This window comes from Panthera onca, chromosome C1 (assembly GCF_046562875.1).
Source record: "Panthera onca isolate mPanOnc1 chromosome C1, mPanOnc1 haplotype 2, whole genome shotgun sequence".
NCBI lineage: Eukaryota > Metazoa > Chordata > Mammalia > Carnivora > Felidae > Panthera > Panthera onca.
The window spans coordinates 207,206,547-207,231,274 of NC_138346.1; the positions used below are offsets into that span (position 1 = coordinate 207,206,547).

The window sequence follows — 24,728 nt, forward strand, 5'->3', positions numbered from 1 at the left end:
GAGGTGGGAGCCAGGAAAGCAGGAGCCACAGCGCACAACACGGCAGGAAAGTGAGAGGGTCACTAGCCCGCAGGGAGGGTGTGCTGGGGGAGGGGGGCTCACTGTGCAGCCTGACCCCCTCCCCCTAGGCCTCAGCAAGGGCCCCTTGGGGTACCCTGGGTCAGCAGAGCCCCCACCCCCACCCCTAGTAAGGAAGAGAACACAAGCATTGAACGAATTTATTCATGAGAAAACTCAGGGTCCGTCAGGGAAACAATCTGCTGGTTACAAGCTCCAGAAGCTCTTGTCGGAACAGCCGTGAGGGCCGGGGGCACCCCCAGGCAGGGGGCTGGGGGAGCTACCAGCCGCCCTGGGGTCAGAGGAGCAGACACAGGCGGGAAGGGGTCCCGAGGGGCACTCCTCACTGCCCGCCTGCCCTGTCCCCAGGACCCCACTCCCCTTCTGGGTTAAAGTGCAGCTGGGAGGGAGGTGATGGGTGGAGAGCTGCTGGAGAGCTATGGGGACGCTGGCCACCAAGGACCCACCCCCTCCTCTCCCTAGTTTCTTGAGGCTCAGCCAGAGTCCACCCCACCCAGGTCCCTCTTTGGAGCCTCCCCACCGTCAGATATTTAGAAAGCGCCCCCCAGGAGGGGAAAGGCTGGCTCCACCAGCTCTCCGAGGGACCTGGAACTGGGGGGGTGGGGGTGGGGGTGGGGGAGTGGGAGAGGGAGAGGGAGGGACACTCTGGTGATGGTCGGGGAGCCCTCCCCTCTCCCTGGCCCAGGAAGGCTCCTTCCTTGCCTCCCTCCACCCTCTGGAAAGCCAAGGAAGCCAGAGAGGCCCAGAGAGCCTGGCTCCCAGCTCCAGGGCCATGAGTCAGCAGGGTCCTGCCCAGACCTGACTCCCAAGCACGCCATCGAGGGAGGGCCACTTCGGTGCCACCTGGGAGCAGCTGCCCTGGGCACGGGAGGCCTTTGGGAGAGGCTGTGGGGCTCCAGCTTCTCCTGTGGTCCCCCCAGCCTGGACCCAGCCCCTCCCTCAAGGCTGCTCCTGGCAAGGCACCCCCCCCCGCCCCCGCCGGACTCAGGGCCCCACTAGGGGCTGTGAGGACCGCGCACCCACCTCAGCAGCGTGGCCAACCTCCTCCCCCTCCCAAAGGCACATCACTAGGAGGCAGAAAGGAAGAGAACCCCCCGCCCTCCGAAAAAGAACCCTGAAGATCCACTGCTCCCTCCCCTCACTCGTGAATATATTAAATTGTGCAGCTTGGCCCCCGACCCCTCCCCTCGGATCTCCACGGCAACCAGAGAGCATTCCAAGTCCAAGTCTGAATCCAAGTCCGTCCAGTGCCAAAGGGGGGCTTCAGCCTTTCTCCCCACCTTTCCCCCAAGGGTGACACCCAACATTCCGCAGGGGACGAGAGGGGAGGAAGAGTTGGGGCCTCAGTCCTCAGCCCCCTCTTCCTCCACATGGGGGGCCCCGGGCGGGTCCTCGGGCTCAGGGGTCTGCCCTCCAGGGTGGGGGTGGGGACGGGTGCCCGGCTGGGAGCCCGGCGCGTCCTCGCCCTGCACGTAGACACTCAGCCCGTGACTAGGCTCCTTGCCACATGCCTGGCAGCTACAGTGCAGGATCTTCTCCACCAGCTTGTCCACCCTGGGCACCTCCTCGTGGCCGGGGCACTCCAAGGTCACCTGGGGAGGGCAGGAGAGAAGGGAAGACATATTTCCAAAGGCCCGGGGCTGGCAGGGAGGCCCCGAGGGCAACATTCCTCACGGGACCAGCAATCCCAGAGACCCCAGAATCCCTGAGCCCACCCGAGATACCCCAGTTAGCTCTGTGGGCCCCTCCACTGGGGGTGGGGGTGAGCCCCTGCAGGTCCCACCCAACCTGTCTCCTCACACCCAGTCCTGCCGCCTCCCTACCATTCCCTCACAGAGGCCTGAGGGGAAAACCCAACAGGGCCTGCCCCTGCCTAAAACTCCCCTCAGTGCTCCCCAGTGCACTTAAAGAAAAGTTCAGACTCCTTACTAAGACCCCGCAGGGCCCTCAGGCTGCCTCCAGCTGACCTCTCTGCCCCTGACCTTGAGCCCCTCCCCACCGCCAACTCTGAGCTGCCTGATCTGAGACTTTGCACATGCTGTTCCCTCTGCCTGAAAGGTCCTTGCCTAACCCACCCCTACCACCCGCACCAAACTGGCCCAGTTAACTTGTACGCAACCTCTGGATCTGTGCTCAGACATCACTTCTTCGAGGAGCCCAATCCCAAACCCCCAGCCCAGCCTAGGTCAGCCCCACTGAGCCCTCCAGGGTTTTGCTCTTCTCCTAAGGTCACACTTTTCCAACGGCCTTTCCTTTTCCTTTCCTTCCTTCCTTCCACGGAGCACCTACTCCCTGCCAGCTCTGGGGACACAAGGACAGGCATGATTCCTCAAAGAATTCAGAGTCTAGTGGGGGAAACAGATTTGTCAAAATCACCCAAATGCAGATGGGAAACTGTGACAGGAGTCAAAGCAGAGGCACACAGCGGTCAAGGCGGTGGGATAGGGCCCCGAGAAAACGCTGCTGAGCCACAAGCAGAAGAATAAACAGACGTTAACTGGGTGAGGAGGAGAAGCAAACAGGGGAAAGAGCATGTATGTGCAAAGGCCCTGTGGTGGCAGCAGGAAGAGTAGGCATGAGAGACTGAAAGAAAGTACACTGATGTCAAGTGTCGAGCTAGTAAAGGAAATGAGAGAGGCCAAAGCTCAACAGACTGGTGAGCCAGGCCACGCCAGGCACTGTGGGTCACGACAAGGAGTTCGGTCTCATCTTAAGACAATGGGAAACCACTAAAAGGACTTCGGAATGTGACTGACATCAGAATGGAGCTTCAAGAGATCCCTTGTCCTGTACACGCTGGTGTCAGACTCATAAGCCATCACGTGGCAAGGACCACACGTGTATCCCCAGCACAAGCCCTGGACTCTGCACACAGTGGGGCCTTACTCATAAGCACTGGGGCCAAGGCCCGGGAAGTCTCTGCGGGGAGGCTGGGCAGGGGCGGGCAGCCATACTCACAATCTCCCACATGGACTGGGCCGGCATGCAGGAGTCACAGTGAACCAGGGACTCCGTAGACTGTGGGAAGGTGTTGGGAACGCTGTAGCTGAAGCACTGTCCTAGGCAGGCCCTGTGGGAGGAGACGGTCACGGCGCCCGAGACACCATGGCGGAGGCAGGGACGGGCGGCCAGCCCTGTCTCCGCCTCCCTCCGGGCCTCTGGACGCATCCACTCCCCTCACACCCCCGGGGTTCCCACCTGTTCTGGATGGACTTGGCCTCACAGCCGCTGTGGCCCACGATCTGGGTGATGTTCTTGGCCTCACACCAGGCACTCTTGTCCGGGAACAGTGCCAGCTTGTTGATGGGCGGTGGGGCGGCCAGCAGCATCGCGGGGAGGAAAGCCCCAACCAGGACCCGAAGCATCATGCCCGTGGCCTCTAGAGCCCTGGAACGGAGCGCAGACAGTAGGTGAGGCCAGCAGGGCCCAGCGGGCCGTGGGCAGAGCGGACGGTGGTGTTACAAGCATGGGCTCTGACCCCTGACTGCCGGGGTGCAAATCCGAGCTCTACCGCTTACCAGCGAAGCACGACCTCAGAGAAGTTATTTCTCCTTTCTGAACCTCGACAATGGGGCTGCTGATAGATGTGCATGGGGCGGGGGTCACAAAGACGAGCTGCAAAGCCCTCGGCAGTGAGGCTGGCAGGTAACACTCACTCCACGTGCGTTACTTTTCCAACTTACTGTGCAGCTTTGAGCAAGTCACCTTTTATGTCTGTGCCTCAGTTTCTTCATCTAAGAAATGGGGATGGTGAGACCGGATGGCAAAGGACGAGTGCCCAACGTGACGCAGAGTCTCCGAGCGTGTGGTGAGTGTTGAGCAAGCGTTAGCTCCCTCCTTGCTGTGATGCTGTGGGCCCTCCGGGAAACACAAAAGACTGCCCGCACAGCGCCTGCCCTCCAGGGGCTGGCCACCCAGCACGTCTCCTGGGCATGCCGCCCCGGGGGTCAGCCACCAGGAAAACCTTCGTCCGTCACCGTGAAGTCTGGTGCCGCCCCGGCTGGCTGGGCGTCGGGTGAAACAGCTAACCTTGGACCAGACCATTTATTCTTTGGCTGCCCCACCAGAGCCTCAAGCCCTGAGACGAATGTGTATTCGTCTCCCAGCTCCATCCCAACCTCCGAGGCAGGCCAAGCCAAGCGCTGGACCCTCTCTGTAAACTGGACGGAAGGAGACAGTAATACCAGAATTTGCCAGAAGATGGCGCTGCAGGGCAGCGTGTGTCTGAAGGATTCCACTCAGAGGGGGCTCTCCCGGGGTTTGTTCCCCAACTTCATCTTCTGTAGACTTCGCCCTCTCCCCCACCTCCAAACGTGTGGACGAGGGAGGATTCAGAGCGGCTAGGAAACGAGGTCAGTGCCTGCAAGGGGGTTTCTGGGGACAGGACACGAGAAAGGGCACTGGACAGGGAGCCAGGAGTGCTCGTGCCTGTGCGACCCTGGACACCCAGGCCTCAGCGTCCCCGTCCAAAAAATGAGTGAAATGCCCTGGACCACTGGTTTCTAAACCTGGTGGAGCATGAGAATCCCCTGGGGGCTTGTGGGGTGAGGTTCTAGATCAGAGTGAGCCTCTAGGAAGCTCCCTAGGTGCTTCTGGTATGGAGCCGGGCTTGAGAACTGGTCCAGCTCAGTCGGTCCCGGATTCGGTGTCTTCAGGCACCCCCAAGAGGGGCCTGGGGGTGGCTGACTCGGGATCAGGGGCCAGGTGCTGTCCCCCAGGCACCAGAGGGGAATATCGCATTCAGAACGACCCTACCCTCAGCCCACCTCCTGCAGAAAGTGGCAGGTCCTTGGTGAAAAGCCCAGGAAGGGGGAGGGAGTGTCCCGGAAGTGCCCCGAGGAGGGAAAACCTAGGTGGGCTGGCTCCACTGGGCTTGCTCGGAGAGCCTGGGCCAGGCTGCAGGGCTGTTCGATCTGTTGTCTCCACCCAGAAAGTTCTGCTCAGCCCCTTCTCCCTGCCGGAGGTCTCCAGGAGGAGAGAGACAAGCCCCATGTCACTGGACCCCAGTGCCTGGGTGACCCCTGCTCCAGCCAGTGGGGAAGGGGGAAGGGTGTTCTGCCCCGTCCCAAATGTGTTTGTGTCATGACCCCAGCTCTCACCCACGCATTTCCGGTCTCACTCATAAGATGGGCAGCGAAGCCCATGTTTTCAGTACAACCACATCCCAACAAAACAGAATGGGCTTGTTCCTAACTGGCAACCGAACTAATTTTTCAACAAGCTGCACATCCAGGAGGCTTCCTGACCCCACCAGGTCCTCTCCCATGTCCAGGGAATTGGCCTCTGAGTCAGGCCCACGAGGGGGCCCTGGAGGCCCACTTGAGGCCAGAGCTCCCTAGGCCTCCCCAGGCTGGACCAGCCCCTCAGAGACCTCAGAGAGGTCTGGGGACTTTGTCCTATACCTGACCCTATGGAGAGTCCTCAGGAAGATCGGGTCCAGGCCAGGAGGGGACTGGGGCCGGGAGCGGTGTTCACTGGGAGTTGAGACTGGGGTTGACTGGAAGCAGCCTGGAGCCCAGCTGGGTCTGCTTTGCAGTTCAGTTTGGTGAGGGGGTTGTGGGGGCTGGAATGGAGGCCATGGGCTGGAACCAGGCTACAGGGGGGCAGAGCTGTGATTGGGGGTGGGGTTAATAAAGCAAAGTTTATTGGGAGACAGGGCAAGGGTGAGTTTTTGTTGGGAGTCAGGGGCCTGGAGCATGGGGACTGGTTATTAGGGCCAAGTTATAGCAGAAAGTGAGTCTCCGTCTCTAGCACATAGCCCAGAACTAATCCAGCTGTGCCCACAGCGTGAAGGGAAGGAGTGGGGCGGGGGGGGGGGGGTTGTCGTGCCATAAGCCAACCTGCGAGGCCCAACCAGGACCTCAGAGGGGGCTGGAGCCACACTCTGCTTACCCAGGCCAGCAGCCCTGATCTCCAGCCAACTGCCCAGCTCACAGCACAAGCACGGGGCCCCTGGAGTCTCCTAGTTCAAGTCTGGCCCTCCCACCAGGGCCTGTGTGACTTCCAGAAATAAAGCTCATCTCTCTGCATGCTTGTGCCGGCCTCAACCCTAAGATGGGGAGCAGGGCCCTGTTGGGGAGAACGACTGGGCGGATGCAATCAGCGGGCACCCAGCTCGGGCCAGCCCTCTTCCCCTGGGAGAGCGAGGGAAAGGCGGGCCAGGCAGCAGAGGGTGGGGCACTGGAGCAGGGGGGCAGGGCAGGGTGGACCCCAGGCTAGCCTCTCCCACAGACACTTGTCATCAGGACGCACCCACCCTCGGCCCACTCTCACACCCAACCCCCAGGAACCCCTGCTGCCCCCCACACACACTGGGTCGGGCTCTTTGCTAGTGAGTTTGTTGTTGTTCTTGTTGGTTTATGCTTTTTTGTTGTTTTTTCAAGCAGCAAATTAGCTGATTTTTTTTACACAGTAGGGGGACCTTCCTTCTTCAGATGAGAGCCTCACCCACAGATTCTCATCTCTTCCTCCCTCCCTGAAGGTCACACCACAAGTCAGGGGACTCCTAGAACGCCAGGGTGGGAAGAGGGATTCCCCCACGCACCCACCAAGGAGTCATCCCAAGGCCCCCCAGCAAGTCAGGCCAAGCAATGCTTTTCCACTGAGGCATGCAGTTCCCTGCAGGTCAAACTCAGTTCACTAAGCACCTTCTAGGCGGGTGGAGACAGAGGCGAAGGCGAGGGCAGGGGAGCTGGGGGCCCAGACCCTACGCCCACTCAGAACTCAGAGCCTAAAGAGGGAGGTCGAGGGAGATGGGCTTGGAGGAAGTAGTCATTCGGACGGGCAGTCAGAGATGGCTGGGGCGGAGGGAAGGAGAGATTTGTGATTCTGGATTTAATTCAGGATGACAGTTAGTTACCAATGATGGGGAGAGGAGGGAGCTGCTGGCTGAGGGCACCGCACAAGCAAAGGCAAGAAGGGGAGGCTTTATCCCTAACGGCCCAGCACATCCCCTGCCCATCTCACGGTAGCAAGAGCTGGTGCTGTGGTCTACGTACTGTTCGAGGCACTTTTACACGTAGTCATTTACACGTCCTTATGACAACTCCACAAGATAGTTACTACTATTTCCCCCGTTCTAGAGATGAAGAAACTGAGGCACGGGGAGGTTAAGAGATTTAAGCTTACAAACTTTGGATTTACGAACACCAAGATTTGAACATGGACAGAAGCAAGGTAACCACCAGCTACCTTTGCAGATGGAAAGGCTCCCAGAGGACAAAGCCAGGAACAGAGGAAGAGAAGGCATCCAGGGAATCCAGGGAATGGTCTGGAGCTGGCAAGAGGCCTGGGGCTTCCTGCCTTTGCCCCAGCAGGCTGTGTCTCTTATCCTTATTCGCACCCCCTCAGAGCAGAGTTCAAGTCCCACTCCTTCACGAGACACCCCCCCACCCCCCACCGCCGCCTATGAGACGCCCCCGCTGACGAGCATGCAGCCATGGCCGACCCCTGACTCCTTGGATACAACTCTTCCTCAGCATCATGGAGAAGCTTCAATGGAGGCACCTCACCCCACTGCCACCCAAATCCAAACCCCCCAGATCCTCAGAGGACCTGCAAACACCGGACACATCTGAGGCTGCCAACAAGACAGAAAGGAAGCTCCCGGGGGGAAGGGAGGGGACAATGGCTGACCCATTCCAGCACCATGGAAACTGAGGCACAGATCAAGGAGGTGAGCACCCAGATCTCTCACACTGAGGCACAAGGCAGTGGACGAACAGAGGGGAGCCGCTGAGTGCTTTTCTGGGGATCCTTGGTTCAGAAGGTCCCTGGGGAAGGGCAGGGGGTGGGGCAGTAAGAATAGGCTTCGTGGGAGGGTCTTCGGGGTCCTCTCTCTCCACACCTACCAGAACCCAGCATCTTCCCGGGGATGTCTGCCAAAACCCAGATGCCCTGGGGCCACAGCCCTGGAAATTCTGACCCCACAGGTCCGGCTGTGGCCTGGGCATCTGCAAGTGCTCCCACAGGATTCTGAGGCCCATCCAGGTTAGGAGCCACGGCCCCCCCCAAACTCCCCAGGAAAGGATCCCCCATAACAGCACTGCTGACGGCAGTCACCATCCTGCTGTCTGGATTCTAGGGCCTGGAATCAAGTCCTCAAGTCACTGGAGGGGCCTGGCTTTCAAGGGGTTCCTCCAGCCCACCCACACCCACACCCACACCCCCTGGGAAACACTATAGAGAGCGAAGAGTCTGTTCTGTATAAGAAGCGAAAACTTGGCTGCCCGTTTCCTCTTCTGAGTCAGTCTGAACATTCAGGCCAGGCACATGAGGATTTTCTGGGTAGAATGGTCCACTCACCACCGGCCACACACACACCCAGGCCCCTGGTGTCACTGTTCCCAGCAAGCAAGCAGCCTGGTGTGGAAGCAGGTGAGGGCGGGGCTGGCAAATCCTTGGTAGCAAAGTAAGCCTCTCGCCAACTTCAGCTCCTGCTTCCGGAACCTCCTCCGGGAACCCTTCCCACTCTGGGCCCCAACTGACCCGGATGGAGGCTTGAACTGTGGTGCTCAGCATTCGGGAGACGTCGCGATTCCCGTGGCAAGCACGTGCGGTTTGTCGCGTGTTGTTTTCAAACTGATCAGACAGGGTGACCCAAGTCCCTCCCTCTCCTTCTTTTCCTGTCCACACACACAGAGAGAAAGATCTGGGTTCTCCACAACATATTCTCCATAACCGACTGCCACAGACCCAGGTTCAGATCCTGGCTCTGCCGCTTTAACCTTTCTGTGCCTCGATGTCCTCATCTGCAAAGTGGGGACAACGATAACACCTGCCTCAAAGGCCAGCTGGGAGCACCGGATTGAGCAGTGCGTGGAAAGGTCTGGAGAGCGTGGCCACCACGGGATAAATCCTGAGGTCACCATTAGTGCTAGCCTGGGGTCCCTGAACTCTGCCCGCACCCTCCTCCCTCCCACACGATGCCCCTCGCCCTCCCCTCTCCCCCACCCCCTCCCACCAGATCCTGGGCGGGTCCTGAAAATACCGAAATCCGGGGTTGCAGCCGCCCGGGTAAAAGTGGATTTAGGGGAAACTCAACCATTCGAGATGATGGCTCAGAAAGGGTTTTATAAACTGTGGAGCACTACCCAGCACACTGACTAGCCAGGGTGGGAGCTGAGAGGAAGAGGCCACTCAGACCTTCACCCCGGGGGCCACTGACGGAAGGAACAGGGTCTTGGAGAGATCAGCCCCCTAAAACCCCTTCCTGGAGAAAACAGGCTGGGCATGGCTGCCAGGCTGTCCTCACTGCTGGTGCAGAGGGTGTGGCCTTTGTGGCCACAGCCCTAGGCTTGGGACTCGGTGAGGGTGGGGCAGTCCCTGCAGGTCTGCCGGGACTTCCAGGACTTCCGTGAGAGGTGCGGCTGGCAAGGTCGCTCTGGGAGGCCCGCCAAGCTGCGTCAGACCCCAGCCTCGCTCAGCTCTGCAGGCTCCCCTGCGCCCGCTCTGGGGTCCAAGGACAAGCTCAGGCCCAAGCTCATCTGTTGACTCACTGTGTGCCTGGGCGCGGAGAGTTTAGTAGTTACAGACGGAGCCACTGACCATCTGCTTTGCCTCCGTAAGCCTCACACCTGCACCCTCCACAACGGGGAGCATGGCCTGGGGAAGTCCATTTTAGCAGATTCCCTCAAGGACAGGCCGGCTCCGTCGTGTTGCTGAAGGCCACTGTGACTCCATGACCCATCTCACCGCAGGGTGGCTTCCTTCCTTCCCTCGGCCGTCAGCGCTGGCAAGGCCATGAACTGACTGTCCGGGGGGTGGACACACAGGGCCAAGCCCATGCCCCAAAGGCCTGCCCCTCCATCACGCCAGGCAGCTCCACCTTCCGGGCTACAAACCCCCACCCCACCCCAACCTCCCCACCCAGGCCACGGCCCTCCCACCTGCAGACTCTCCTGCCCACAGACCAAAAACTGTCTCCAAAACAAATCTATGCTAATGAGCTGCTGCAGGGCTGGCCGCACATCTGCTCAGCAGAAGTCCTACTGCAGACCTCACCAGCACCCCTGCCCATTCTGCAGCCACCGACCCTAGGGGCTGGGGGTGGGGAGAAAGAGCCAGACTCGGTCTAAAACCTCACGTCAAAAGAATGAGGATATATCCGTGGCTAATGCAGACCACCTACTTCCCCCCTCCACCCCTCCAACAGGGCAGGCCCAGGAGAAAGAGGTCCAGCTCGCAGGGGCTGGGGGGGGGGGGGGGGGGGGAGAGGGGCAAGGGTCGCCAAGGAAATGCTCCTCTCGTCTTTTCTTTGGCCCCAACTACAGGCAAACCACACCCAAGCAGTCCCAGCATCTGGGGGAGTTTCTGGAGGCTGATGGTTTCCACAGTAACAAAGGGTGAGGGGCTCCTTGTTGACAAATTGCTTCCCCACCCCCCTCCCCCACCAGCGCCCAGCCTTTGGCCTCCAGCCCTGACCTCTGTTTTTCTGGGGTTCCCGTAGTTACAGGCTGGTGTCCTCCAGCTGGGCGAGGGCCTCAGAAAGCCTGAAAATGTGCCCTTCTCCTCTGATGCCTGCCAAGCCCCTGGCCACGCCAAGGCAGGCAGCCGCCCCCTTTACTGCGGCTTGTAAAAGATCAGAATCGCCCCGCCCAGGGAGCGGGGCGGGCAGGTGGCCGGCGGCACGGCCCCCGTTGTCCAGGCCGCCTCGCGGGGGTGGAATTCTTAAGAAAACTGAGCCCCCGGAAAGGCTGGCTCCCCCTGCCCCAGACTCAATTCCAGGGGGATGACCCAGGCCAGGCCCCGGGGGCAGGCGGAAGGTAGGGGGAGGGTTTCGCTTCTTTTACCGGGTCTAGGAAACTATTCATGAACCCCAATGGGGTGGGGTGGGGGGCGGTTCGTGCCGCCCATACTGGGGGACTGTCGGAGTTTGAGGGTGGGGGATCAGGGAGACGCAGAGACATGGAGAGACTCGCCCAGAGGGGCAGCACGGAGAGACAGAGAGAACAGAAAGGCGGAGAGGCACGAACCCAGGGAGAGCCAACACGAAGGCAGAAGGGGAGAAGAAACAGAAAGAAAGGGACGGAAACAGAGAGACGAGAGACACAGGCAGTCGGATGGGGAGACAGAAAGACAAGGAGAGGGACAAAAAGGAGGCAGAGACGTACCGGAGCGGAGCGGCTCGCGGCGCGGCGAGGCCCGGGCAGAGCCGGGGAGACGCGCGAGCCCCGCGGCCGAACCCCGGCCGCTGCCCCGGCGCCCGCGCGGCCCGACCCGCCCTCGACCCGCCCGGCGTGCGCTCGCCACGCACCTCCCTCCCTTTCTCTCGCGGCCGCCGAAACTCCCAGCAAGGACTGGAACCCCCCACCCCCACCCCCCCACCCCCCCCCCCGGCGAGTCCGGGGACGGGCTCGGGGCGCAGCGGTGCCCCCAGCCGCCCCGCGCCCACGGCCCCGGCCCCGGCGTCCGGAGGCGCCTCCGCACCGTGCCCCGGCGGGCCCGGGGGCGCGGCGCTGCCCCTGCGGCCGAAGCCTCTGGAAGCCGGGCGCCCGCGTGCCGGCCCGGGCGGGACTTACCGCGCGCGCGGCGGCAGCAGCGGCGGGCGGGGAGCGCGGCGCGCCCGCCGGTTCCTGCGGAGCTGCGTGCGGGCGGCGGGGGCGGCAGGCCCGGCGCCCCCGGGAGGCTCGGGAGGCGGCCGGCAGGGCTGGCGGCGGCCCCGCGAGGCTCGGCTGGGCTGCGCTGCGCGCCGTCTGCGGCCCCGGGCGGGCGCGCGGTGCGGGGGAGCGGCGAGCCGAGCGGCTCCGACGTCAGGGGTGTCTCCGCTCCAAATAGGGAGCGAGGGCGGGGGCAGCGGAGGGAGGGACGCGAAAAAGAAAGAGCGGGCGGGCGCGCACGGCCGCTCCCTCCGGGCTCGCGGGAGGGGGCGCCTCGGCCGCCCGGCCCGGCCCCTGTCCCCGCCTGCGAGCCGCGGCCGGCCTTCGCGGAGACCCGACGGCGCGGCGGAGCTTCGGGCCGCCCCGGCCGGCGCCCCGGGGATGGGGGCCGAGAGCCCGGCGCCCCGACCCGTCCTAAAGCGCCCTCCGCCGGCTTTCTGTGCGCCCTCCGCCGGCTTTCCGACTGCCCACCCCCCCCCCCCCCCCCGCCCAACTTTTCCCGGGCCGGGCCTCGGGGTGACAAAGATGGAGGTGTTCCTTTTTGTGGGGACCGGGCATTGCAGTCTTGCTCCGAGAGTGTGGCGCTCCAGGCGACCGCCCTCGCCCCACAGTCCCGCGGTGCGCCCAACCTATCCGCTCCCGGGCACGACCCCGGGGGCACGTCCGGCTCTTGGCACGTCCGGCTCTCCCCTCGCCCTCCGCCCAGCCTCCTCTCAGCTCGGGCGCTGGTCTAAGCGTGCGGAGAAGGGTGTGAGAGCCCCCGGAGGTGGGCTCTACGGCGCCGGAGCGCCGGGAAAAGACTCACTTGTCCGGTTCCCGGGAAGAGCAGAGCGCAGGCCCAGCGCGCGACTCCGCCTCGGAGATCCAACTGATCGGTCCGCACCCGGGTGGGTGGCGGTCGTGCCCTATCTATTCCGTGTGCTCTCGGTGGAACGAGAAAACAGCTTTGCTCCTGGAAAGTAACGGCCCAGAACACAATCGTGGGACTGGGAGATCGTGCTTTCCTATCAGATTTGTGCGTGCCCAAGTATCTTGCCCCAGCCTGGCTGGAAGCTCGCGGCCGATCGGTCTCCCAGGTTGCAGAGCATCCTGGGTGGCTGCTGGTGGCCTGCTGGGGACTCCGAGGTGTGCTGCGATGAGTCCAAACCCAGGCGCATCCGCACGCCTCCTAGCTCCTGCTTATGCTGGTCTGTCCGCCCGGGGTACCCTTCTCCCCCTTTCACCTGGTAAAAGCATTCTTCAAGCACCAGATTGGGAAGACTTCCAAGGCCCTCAGGTAGCATAAACTTCTCCCTCCTCAGGTGTAATCCTGAAGCATGGACTACATACCTCTATCAGTGCACATCTCTTCCCTCCATTAGACGGTCCGGCCCCTTGAGGGCAGTGATCACCTGTTGTATTTGGCTCGATTCGCCATAGGTAAGTGTTCCCAGGAGAACAACCATAATAACCATCATGCGGCATATAATATGCATATTCTTGACAATGTGTATTTGTAGGTCCAATAACAGTCATGCTAGCTCACACACACTGAGCACCTCGGTGGGTGCCTGGTCCCCGTTGTAAGATAATTCTGTAAGATCAACAGTATCGTTGTCCCCATTTTACAGAAGAAAGACGCAAAACCTAGAGGGAGGTCGAGTGAGTGGCTCAAATCACACAGTAGGGGATGAGGCCAGCTACGGTCTGGTGGATGACCGTGTCCCACAAAGCCTGGCCTCGCTGCCTGGGACACACGAGGCACTCAGGAATTGCCACCACCATTCTCAGTGCAGACCTTGGGTAGGGCAGGGAGGGGATGCCTGCGTTTCGAAAGAAGCCTCTCGGGCACTGCGGGAAGCTAATTGCGTAGCCCAATAAGATTATCTGATCACACAGAGAGCCTGGGGTTAGAAGGCCTTGACGGCTCAGCCGCCACTCTCTCAAACCCAGGGAGGTTCTAGACCAATCCCGACCACCTCATCAAGGACACGGGGCTTGGTGTCGAGTCACACATGTCTGGGGAAGACTGGCCATCGCAGAACGACTGCAGTGTGGGCAGGGGGTCTGGAAAACGACTTGTCAGTAATATCAACAGCCGCCCCTACGTGCCAGGTAGCGTGCAAAGCACGAGGCCTGCCTTATCGTACGGAATCCTTACCCCAGTCTCAACGTCATCCCCATTTAACGGGTAAGAAAAATCGAGGCCCCAGAACGTTCAGCGACCTGCCCAAGGTCACACCGCTACATGTGACTTGAAGACGAAGACGAACCTGAACCCAGACCCGACAAGTCCCAAGCCTGTGCTCCTCTGCCTGCCACACCCTCTTGGCTGCCTCCGAGCCTCCCCCCACCAGGCTGCGGTGGGGATGCTACCCCACCGGGAGCCTGGGCGACGGGGCCCCCACAGGAAAGGCAGAACCTGTCACGTCAGAGTCTCCGGGCTCACGGAGATGCACCTGGTTGGCAACAGTGTGCCAGTTGCCCCGACAGGCCTGGCTGGCACAGGGCACGGGCCTGAAGCCAGAGCCTGCTGGCCCTGGGCCAGCCTCTTGGGGCCGAGTAATGTGGGGCCCAGAGCTGGGGGAGAGGGCTGAAAGCCTCTCTCCCCAGCTCATTAGCAAACATCTGGGCTCAAGAAAATGACCGACCTGGAATGTGACTGGGCTGTGGGGAGCTGCTCCCTCCCTGAGTCCCGGGAATGTGAGCTCCCTCCCGCAGGGCACGGGCTCGGGCCAGCTGTTTCCTCTAATCCCGTCAGCCTGGCCTCGACAGGGGTGCAAACCTCTGCACTCTCCTGGAGAGTGAAAACAAGCACAAGGCCTTCCTTCCCAGTCCTGCCCACTCAAGAGGGTTGGTACTGGGGCCCGGGAGGAGCACGGTCCCTCCCTTTTCTAGGAGATAAAGACCAAGCGCGTCCACACTTCCACATTTGCAGCTGGGAGGGGCCGCGAGGGCTCATCGAGGAAGCTGCTGGAGCCTTCCTGCTGGAGTCTGACTCCTTGCTCCATCACCCGCGGACCCTGGGGCTCTGGGCAAGCTGTTTCCTGCCTGGACCTCGGTTTCCTTCTCCGTAAAACGCAGCTCATGGTACTCCGTAGAGTTGTTGTCGGGACTCATTTATTTAACAAATATTTATCGGGCCTCCCGTGTGCCACACAGGCACAGACGTGTCGAGGACACAGCAGCCCTTGAGACGCCTGTGATGTGCAACAGGGAGCGGAGACAAGTAAGCAGATGAAGGGGTTTCTCATAATCAAGGAACTCAGCAAGCGGAGGGGTGGGGTGGGTGATGGGATGGGAGAAGCCTCAGAAGATGGCTCAGAGGTGCCGTTTAAGGCACGATTGTGATGTGAAGGAGCCAGGACTCAAGGAGATAAATGGATGCAAAGTGCTTGGCACGGTTTCCGGAAAACAGCACATGCTCCAGACAATCGAAGGCTATTTTAGGCAGGTTCGTATACAGCGGAGGGAAGGCGGGGGTCAGGGTCCCCGGACCGCATCTAGGCTTTCGCACAAAGCTTCCCCACCTTAACTCAACCAATGCACTTCCTGAGCCTCAGTTTCATCATCTGTGAAATAGGAATCTTCACAGTACCCAACCGCAGGCTTACGGGGGGCCACGCACATGATGCACAGAGCCTGGCGGGTGCTCCCCCCCTCAGGAAGCGGTGGCTGCTAACATTGTACCACCCTCTCCCCTGGAGGAAAAGGACTTGCCGAAGTCTGCCCAGTGAGTCAGCAGCAGGTGCGGGAGCAGAATCAGGTATTCTGACTCTGAGCCCATCCCCTGGGCTGTGTCCTCCTGCCTCCTCATCCTCCTCCTGTCCGTGGAGGCTCAGGAAGGCTCTGAGCCCCATCTTGGGCTCAGAAAAAGCAGGACAAGGCCCAGGGGAGGGCCCTTGGCCTCCACGGAATCCAAATTTGAAGTACCCTCCGTAGGCAGGGGTGGGAGGCCGAGAATCAAAACGAGGGATCAAGTGCTAAGAATGGGGGAGGTCGGGGGAGAGAAGAGGGTCAGAGATGAGAACTGAATTCCGGGAATTTGGGAGCAGAAATTTCAACACAAGTCCACCTGATCCCAGTGGTTGTCCCTTCTCCCCTCCGGGGAGGCAGCACAGCATGATGGTCATGACTGTGAACTCAGCTGTAACAGTGAACATTCTGCCAGGGATGGGGGGCCAGGGGCTGTCCCCAACCACCCCCTTGCCCCCCACCCCCCCCCACACTTGTTTGCTTTCTACCCAGCATCCCTCCCTCCCACCCGCCCGCCTCCATGTGGCGGCACCAGAGCTGGGTGGTCAGAAAAGGGGCATGTGCCTCAATCCCTCACCCTGCTGCCCATCCACGGTAAACACAGTAAACAAGGTTTCCGTGGCGGTGAGCCACAATGGGCAAGTCAATTCCTTGGCCGTGTCCCCTGTCTGCTGTTTTCTGACATTCCTTCCACTTCCTAGCTCCCAGGGGCCACGTGTATCCACAGAGAGGAGAGCTCTTCTCCCTCCTCAAGAGTTGGTCCTTCTGTGTGGATTTAATATCCCACAGAACAGCTTTTTTTCTTAAGGTTTTCAGGCTCCAGATGAATTCATTGAAAAAAATCCCCTCTCTTAGGAACCTGGGAATTGGGGGAGAAAAAGGAGACACAAAAGAATATCATCTGGGTGAGTGTCTGTCCAGCTCCTCCACTGGGGAAGTGGCCTCCAACTATATCAAACAAACACAGTTCCCTAGCAGCCAAGTTCATTCCCCCTGAATCTGCCCTCCTGGCCAGAACAGGGTGGACCCAGGCTGGGCCAGTCACATCCTCTCTGAGGAGTCTGAACCTTAAGGCACAGGGACCCATGCTAGGCAGCTGAATCACGGTCAAAGTGGAATTCTAGAGAATTCTGGCTACTGAAGAAGCTAAGGGCTTGGTTACTGCCTTGGACATTGTTGATAGGCACCTGTCTTTTGAGTTTCTCGAGTATCTTACACTCTTAAGCTAACTTGCAGAAGTATATTATTTACCTCCCAAAAAAGCCTTTTTCTTTTTAATGTTTATTTATTTTGAGAGAGAGAGAGGTTGAGCAGGGGAAGGGCAGCGAGAGAGGGAGACAGAGAATCCCAAGCAGGCTCCAGGCTCTGAGCTGTCAGCACAGAGACTGATGTGGGGCTCAAACCCACGAACCTTGAGATCATGTCTTGAACTGAAACCAAGAGTCAGACACTTAAGCGACTGAGCCACCCAGGCGCCCTACAAAAATCTTGATGGAAACAACGTATTTCATTGGCCACTTACTAAACGTACAGCACAGCGACAGGTACTAGGGACAGAAGGCGTAATGCCTGCCCCGTAAGAGACAACGACAGACACAACAACGAGAAACAGCAGAGCAAAGTCCCAGGGGGCTGACATGCCTAGGAAAGGCTTGCTGGAGAAGGCAGGATTTGAACAGGGGCTTGAGGTAGGAGTAAAACTTGAGCAAGTCAAGAAAGCAGTCCACACTAAGAAAGAAAAAGCCAGGAAAAGGGGTTTGCGTTTGACAAATGTGTGGCCCTCACCTCCACAGCATACAATAGTAACATAACACCTTCCAGATTGGCCCAGATAGAACCTCAGAATCCTTCTTAACACAGCGCCTCCATACAGCCACCACCAAATGGATACATTTGGCTTTTGTGAGATGAAGCGTGGCTGCATTTGTCACCCCAGGGAAAATGTGTTTCAGGAATAAATAACTAGTTTGATTGAAAGAGAGTTAATATACTATTAGTCACTCACTCAGCAAATATTTATTGATCGCCCACCTTGTGCCAGCTCCATTCACGTGCTCAGGATACAGCAAGAAAACAAATTCAAATCTCTGCCCTCAGGGAGCTTACATTCTAGTGGGAGGAGACAACCAACAAACATTGTAGGTAAAGATACAGACAGACTGTAGGAAGTGCCAGAAAAATAAAGCAGAGCAGTGGGTTAGGGTGTGTGTAGGGCCTGGGTGGCTCCGTTGGTTAAGTGGCCAGCTTCGGCTCAAGTCACAATTTCATAGTTTGTGAGTTCAAGCCCCGCGTTGGGCTCTGTGCTAATGGCTCAGAGCCTGGAGCCTGCTTCGGATTCTGTGTATGTGTGTCTCTCTCTGCCCCTTCCCCACTCGCTCTCTGTCTCTCAAAAAAATGAATAAGTGTTAAAAAATAATAATAATAATATAAAAGAAAAACCCAAATGGGGGGGTGTGTGTGTGCCTGAGTGGCTCAGTGGTCTGACTTTGGCTCGGGTCATGATCTCATGGTTCGTAAGTTCAAGCCCCGCATCAGGCTCTCTGCCTGCTTAGGATCCTCTGTCTCCCTCTCTCTCTGTCCTGTCTCTGTCCACTGGTGCACGGGCACATCTCTCTCTCTCTCTCTCTCTCTCTCTCTCTCTCTCTCAAAAATAAATAAATAAACAGTTTAGAAAAAAAAAAAAGGCCTGAATGGGGGCACCTGGGTGGCTCAGTCAGTTAAGTGTCCAACCCTTGATTTTGGCTCAGGTCATGATCTCAAGGTTTGTGGGAGCAAGTCCCACGTCAGGCTCTTTGCTTACAGCACAGAGCCTGCATGGGATTCTCTCTCTCTGCCCCTTTTCCGCTTGCACACACACCCTCTCTCTTCCAAAATTAATAAATAAACATTGAAAGAAAAAAAAAAGACAGACCTGAGTGGTCAGGGAAGATCTCACTGAGCATGAGACATCGAGTAAAGACTAGGAGATTAGGGTGTGAGCTTTGCGGGTCCCTGGGAGAAGAGTGGTCAGAGACCATGAGCAGAGGACAGCAAGTACAAAGGCCCTGAGGTAGGAACGTGCCAGTGTGTTCAGGCACAGCAAGGACAGAATGACTAGGGCAGAGGAGCGAGGGATACGGTGGTCAGACAGGTACCGGGACGGCCAAGAGAGTCTTTGGCATCCACTGTATTGACTTTGGCTTTCTCTCCAAATGGGATGAAAAGCCATTGGAAGGTTTTGAGCAGATGACTGACATAATCCAATTTGTGTTTTAACACTGACTGCCACGTGGAGAACAGATTAAAGGGGGGAAATAATAATATTGTCCAACATTACCAGATACCAGGCACCGTTCAAAAAGCTTTTCTTATGTTAATGAATTCATAGATTTATGAATTAATTCTCATAATAACCTTTTGAGGGTATTATCATCATCCCCATTTACAGATAAGGAAAGTGAGGCACACACAGAGTTACGTAACTTCCAGGGCCCCAGAGCAAAGAAGTGTCAGAATTGGAATCCAAACCCCAAAAGTATGGCTCCAGAGCTCTTGCCCTTAGACTTTAACTTACTTCATGGAGGGGGCAGTGGGCATATAGTAGGAGCAGAGATAGGAGTTGGTTGGTGGAGGGCCTTGAATGCTAGGCTAAGAAATTTGGACCAATATTCTGTGCATTAGTGGGGAGCCACTGGAAATTTCTGAACTGAAATAATGTGCCTAAAACACTTAAAAATGGTGGAGTGGTGGGGGGGCTGGTGCCTGGCTGGCTCAGTTGTAGAGCGTGCAACTGTTGATCTCGGGGTTGTAAGTTTGAGTCCCATGCTGGGGGTAGAGATTACTTAAAAATAAAATCTTTAAAAATCTTTAAAAAAAAAAACACAGGGGCACCTGGGTGGTTGAGTCAGTTGAACCTCTGATTCTTGATTTCAGTTCAGGTCATGATCCCAGGGTCACAGGATCAAGGCCCATGCTGTGCTCTGTGCTGAGTGTGGATCCTGCTTAAGATTCTAAAATTAAAAAAAAAAAAAATTAACTGGGGGGGAGGGGGTGAGGCTGGAGGCTGAGAGGCCACCAAAAGTCTTACAGAGATTCTGATAAGGTAAAAGAAATCCCCAAGACTCCCCTGCCTTGACTGAGTAAGGCTTTACAGATCAGTTTCAGGCCAAAAAAGTTTAAGGCTCATTTTTGGGGTCCAAGGAGAAGAGTCGAGAAACCCTGAGGGATGTGGCTACTGACTGACATGTTCTTTTTTTTTTTTTTAACATTTATTATTGAGAGACAGAGCATGAGCAGGGGAGGGGCAGAGAGAGAGAGAGGGAGACACAGAATCCAAAGCAGGCTCCAGGCTCCGAGCTGTCAGCACAGAGCCTGACGGGGGGGCTCGAACTCATGAGCTGAGAGATCATGACCTGAGCTGAAGTCGGACGCTTAACCGACTGAGCCACCCAGGCGCCCCTGACCGCCATGTTCTAACGTTCACCTCCTGGTATCTAAATGGATCAAGGAAGGCTCTGTAATTACCTTACACTCCTTGACAGGGGACCTTTTCCTGGTAAAACAAGAACGAGAGTTTTATCCATGAAGTCCACCACAGAGAGAAGGGGAAGTAAAGTCTGGAACAGCGGTGGGCCTTTGCTTTATTTCTGTGGTAGACGAGTCTGTCGTGTGATATCACGAGTGATATCCCTCCATTTTAAATGGGAAGGGAGGGGCGCCTGGGTGGCTCAGCTGGTTAAGCATCGGACTCTTGGTTTCGGCTCAGGTCAAGATCTCACGGTTTTGTGAGTTCGAGCCCCCACATTGGGCTCTGCTTGGTATTCTCTCTCTCCCCGCCCCTCTGCAATGTGCACTGTCTCTGTCTCAAAATAAACTTAAAAAAATAAATACATAAATGGGAAGATGATTTCATTTGATCATAATTTGGCACATAGTTGATTATATCATCAAATAATATTTACCTGGCTGTTTCACCTTTCTCCAAAATAACAGGGCGCATGACCCCACATTTGTACAGTGTGGCAGGAAGGGATCATTACAACCATCTTACAATGAGGCCCAGAGAGATCAAGTGACTTTCTCATGAAAGTCTGACCCAGGGAAGCAGCTCAGAAGAGAAGACAGGATGCCCTATTGTAAGCATCTGGGGAAACCCTTCTTCCAATTGAAAGTCACTGACCCATACAAATGGTCAGGCAGGGCCACCCACTGACAAAGCAAGTTAATTTAGGGGTTTTGAAAATATATGAAACATTAAACTCAAGTACCTAACTGAAAACTAGTAGGGATAAAACTGTTACATAAATGTTACGGTAAGAAAAATGTACTCTGGGTCTTGATCGCATCCAGAGAAGGAGACGGCAGAAAAGGTAGAAGGTAAGGAGAGAGGACATGCCAAGAGCCCAGACAGCACTCTCAGTCTGACTCTCTCTCAAAGAATCACTGCGTGTTTCCACACATCTATACACACGCATGCACAGAAGCCAAGTAGATCTCACTGATAATAAATACTGCTTTTTAGAAATTAAATCCTTAGGGGCGCCTGGGTGACTCAGTCGGTTAAGTGTCTGACTTTGGCTCAAGTCATGATCTCACGGTCCGTGAGTTCGAGCCCTGGTCAGGCTCTGATGACAGCTCGGAGCCTGAAGCCTGCTTCGGATTCTGTGTCTCCCTCTCTCTGCCCCTCCCCTGATCGTGCTCTGTCTCTGTCTCTCTCTCAAAAATAAACACACACTAAAAAAAAAAAAAAAGAAAGAAAGAAATTACATCCCTAAAGCCAGGTTTCTCACCGTTAGATGAGAGAGTTACAAAATGGGATGGGGTAAGGCCAGACAAAACCCTAGCTTTTGGACTTCAATTATCAGGATGAACTCAAGGTTCACACACACCCCTATTTCCTAGCTCCGCTGAAAGGCCCAGGAACAATGGCACACGGACAGCAATGTGCACACCTGTCGATCTTGGTTCCTGTCTCCCCTAAAAAGAACTAGAGCTCCTTAGAGAAATGGCCAGATTCAGAGCCTGGGGTAAAGAAAATACTGGAATAGTCCGGACTATCTTGTCCTTAAAGAACTGAATGGGTTTGTCAAAAGAAAACTGGTGCCAGCTTGGTGAGCTCCTAATACACAAATCTGGACAATCTGAGTAATAAATATTGACAATCGTGGATTATAATCAATTTCATAAAATGAGAACCCATGAGTCCATAATGATAGAAATAAATGAACAAATAAATTGGGGGGAAGGGAAAGGTCTTCCTCATAGTGACATCAAGTCATAAGGAATAATGAATTCTGAAAATCACCAATGGATGCTAAAAACTAATGATGGCTTGATAAGGAACAGGATATTTAAGATCTCAAAATTTTCTCCTCACAATTTATTAACTACGAAGAAAAATAATAAATTTACAGTGGAGAAACCAGGCAAGCACCACTTACACCGTGAAACCAAAGTTCACTGTTAAGACACACAGACATTGTGTGCCTCCTGATATCATGCACTGAAGAGGACACATCGTGTCTCTGCCGAAACTGCAAAACCTGAATCTAATCATGAGGAAACACCAGACAAACCCAAACTGAGAAACATCCTACAAAGTAACTGGCTTCTACTCTTCAAATATGTCAAGAGCAAGAAGAAAGGCTGATGCACGTTTCTGGATTAAAGAAAGAGACCTTACAACTAAACACAGTACGTGATCCTGGACTGGGCAAAAAGCAAGATACTGTATTATTTTGACAATTTACAAAATGTGAACACGTACTGTGGATTAGATGATACCATCGTAGCAGCGTTAACTCCCTGATTTACTTATTTATTGCTTTTAAGGATTTTATTTTAAAATCATCTCTATACCCAACACGGGGCTCAAATTTTTATGACCTCGAGATCAAGAGTCCCACGCTCTACCCGCTGGGCCAGACAGGCGCTCCATTAATTCCTTGATTTAGACCATCGTACTGTGGTTATCTAAGACCACCCTTAATCTTAGAAAACATACACTGAAATATTTGTGTGTAAATGGGCATGATGTCTCCCTCTTACTCTCATATGGCTAAAAAATTCTATAGACACACAGATACACAGAGTGACACAGTAGATGAGGGAAAATATGAATGATTGGTAAACATGGGTAAAGAGTACAAAGGAGTACCCTATTGTCACAACTTTCTGTACATGTAGAATGATATCACATCAAGTCACAAAAATATTTAGCCTCTTAAAATATAAAGGTAGTAAATATCACCAGTATATACATTATAAAAAGGGTTTTCATGTTCTACCAGCTGATGGGTGCATTTCATTGTTTGTGAATTATGTTTAAAAAAAACAACCCTGGGGCACCTGGGTGGCTCAGTCAGTTAAGCAGCTAACTCTTGATTTCTTTTTTATTTTTTAAATGTTTGTTTATTTTTGAGAGAGGGAGACACAGAATCCGAAGCAGGCTCCAGACTCTCCACTACAGAGCCCAACACGGGGCCTGAACTCATGAACCGGGAGATCATGACCTGAGTGGAAGTCGGATGCTTAATCGACTGAGCCACCCAGGCACCCCCAAACTCTTGATTTTGGCTCAGGTCATGATCTCACGGTTTGTGAGTTCGAGCCCTGCACTGGGCTCCACACTGACAGTGCAGAACCTGCTTGGGATTCTCTCTCTTTCCCATTCTCTCTGCCCTCCCCAGCTAAGTAAATAAACTTAAAAAAAAAAAAAAAAAGTTAAAAAAGAGTAACAGAAAAGTGCTTAGTTTTAAAGATACACAGGTCAGTCAAATACCATGATGCTTTATTACATTTGCAAGGATTTAGCAAAACTCATCAGTAACCGATGGCCTGAAATCCTGATTGACCATTGTGTTTGTCTAATAAACATAGGAATTGTTTTTTTAAACAAATACAGCAATTTGAAACTGGATCAACTTGTTCAATTTAAACCCAAGGAAACTGATCGATTTCAACTAGTTCAAGTGTGTCAAATCGGATTTAAACACTGTAAGCCCCTCTGAATGACCCCTCCTGGTTTAAGCAGTGTTTAACTGAGCAGTTGTGAGCTGGAAACAGATACAAATCCAGCCTGTATCACTTCGTAGCTGTTTGTCCTGGGGCATGTTAAATTCTCCTCTTAGAATCTGTTTCTTCACCTGTAAGTGATAACAGTATTTCTCTCATAGAGGATATTATAAAAATTAAGCATCGTGATGTATGTGAAACCTTAGAACACTGATTGGCACCAAGTATGTGCCCCGTAAATTCTATTACTACACATTCACTCGAAGTGATCAAATGAAGTCCTGCCTGGCTCAGACTGGCTGGACCAGGAAGAGGGAAAGACGACTCGGGCTCACCGTTGATAATGAGCTCCTTTTTCTAGCCCCGGTTTCTTTGCCTATTAAGGACTCCTCCCCTGCCCACTCCTGAATTCCTCCAAGAATTCCTGACATCACCTTCCCCGACTTCCAGCTCCCAGCTCCGAGCTCCTGTGTAAGGATGGCACCATTGAAGCCAATTATCCTGAACGAAACTGTTCACTGAGAGCCTTCATGTCGGAAGGCCCCATTCTATTTCCTTAGTGTCCCCTGTCCCCCTTCCCTCCTAGCGTCCCACGTGGGTTTTAGCTCAAGTGGTTTCACAAGGGGAGATGCTGCGGTGGCCATATTCATGGGTATCTCAATGGAGCACCGTGAAAAAGTATTCACGCTCACGCGGACGCAGTGCTTGCGTGAAAAAGTATTCACGCTCACGCGGACGCAGTGCTTGCTAACAACTTCTGGTTTGTTTTATTACAAGCAGCTCATCTGAGACTTCAGGCTCTCAGAGCTTGCTAATACCGCCTCTAAGAACTGACTCCTTGAGCCCAAGGATTACGCCCTTTCGACTCTGGAAGAGTCTCCCAACCACCATTAAATGATACCCTGTACTCCATTCTGATTCAGCAACAACCTCTTTCCAGTACTGGTGCGAGCACATGTATTCAACCCTCAAAGCCCGTAGGTAGGAATTATTATTATTTTTTCTTCTCCCTTTACAGATCAGAGAGTCACGTGGCAAGTAGGTGGGGGAGTGGGAACTGGACCCAGCTCCTCTGACTCCAAACCTCTGCTCTTCCCCGCACAGTCCTGCCTCTCCCTTGCTCCCCACCTGCCCTCTTCCTTCGAGGCACTTTCGGACTGGAACGGGGATCCCTGACCCTCACGCTGGCTCCACACAGAGGCTGCTCGGCGAACCAGGGAAGCTCTGCCCTGCTCCCGCCCAGGTCTGTGTCCACCCTGACCTCATCCTTCGGCGTCCGAGGCGAAGCAGAGCGTGCGGCACGCTACGAGAAAAAAGTGGTGATAG

At 55.6% G+C, this 24,728-nt stretch overlaps 1 protein-coding gene across 2 annotated transcripts; it reads right to left on the minus strand.

Annotated features, from left to right (window-relative positions):
- Positions 1 to 204: 204 nt before the first annotated feature.
- Positions 205 to 11,809, minus strand: NBL1 (NBL1, DAN family BMP antagonist). Of its 2 annotated transcripts, none has more exons than XM_060625420.3 (4): positions 11,598 to 11,809; positions 3,277 to 3,465; positions 3,037 to 3,148; positions 205 to 1,670 (listed from the first exon to the last, which is right to left on the minus strand). In XM_060625420.3, the coding sequence occupies exons 2-4, from the start codon at positions 3,444 to 3,446 to the stop codon at positions 1,422 to 1,424; spliced, it is 531 nt and encodes a 176-aa protein (XP_060481403.1). In that variant the 5' UTR covers positions 3,447 to 3,465; positions 11,598 to 11,809; the 3' UTR covers positions 205 to 1,421. The 2 variants fall into 2 exon arrangements, with proteins under 2 accessions (XP_060481403.1, XP_060481402.1); XM_060625419.3 differs by lacking the exon at positions 11,598 to 11,809 and adding an exon at positions 10,501 to 10,617.
- Between the last annotated feature and the right edge of the window lie 12,919 nt (positions 11,810 to 24,728).

What these genes read in the sequence shown, in the direction of transcription:
- NBL1 (XM_060625420.3), bottom strand. Translation starts at nt 3,446, where the DNA reads ATGATGCTTCGGGTCCTGGTTGGGGCTTTCCTCCCCGCGATGCTGCTG. An exon ending in GCCAAGTCCATCCAGAACAG is followed by an intron (nt 3,149 to 3,276) that starts GTGGGAACCCCG and finishes CTCCTCCCACAG; the next exon opens with GGCCTGCCTAGGACAGTGCT. An exon ending in CCCAGTCCATGTGGGAGATT is followed by an intron (nt 1,671 to 3,036) that starts GTGAGTATGGCT and finishes TGCCCTCCCCAG; the next exon opens with GTGACCTTGGAGTGCCCCGG.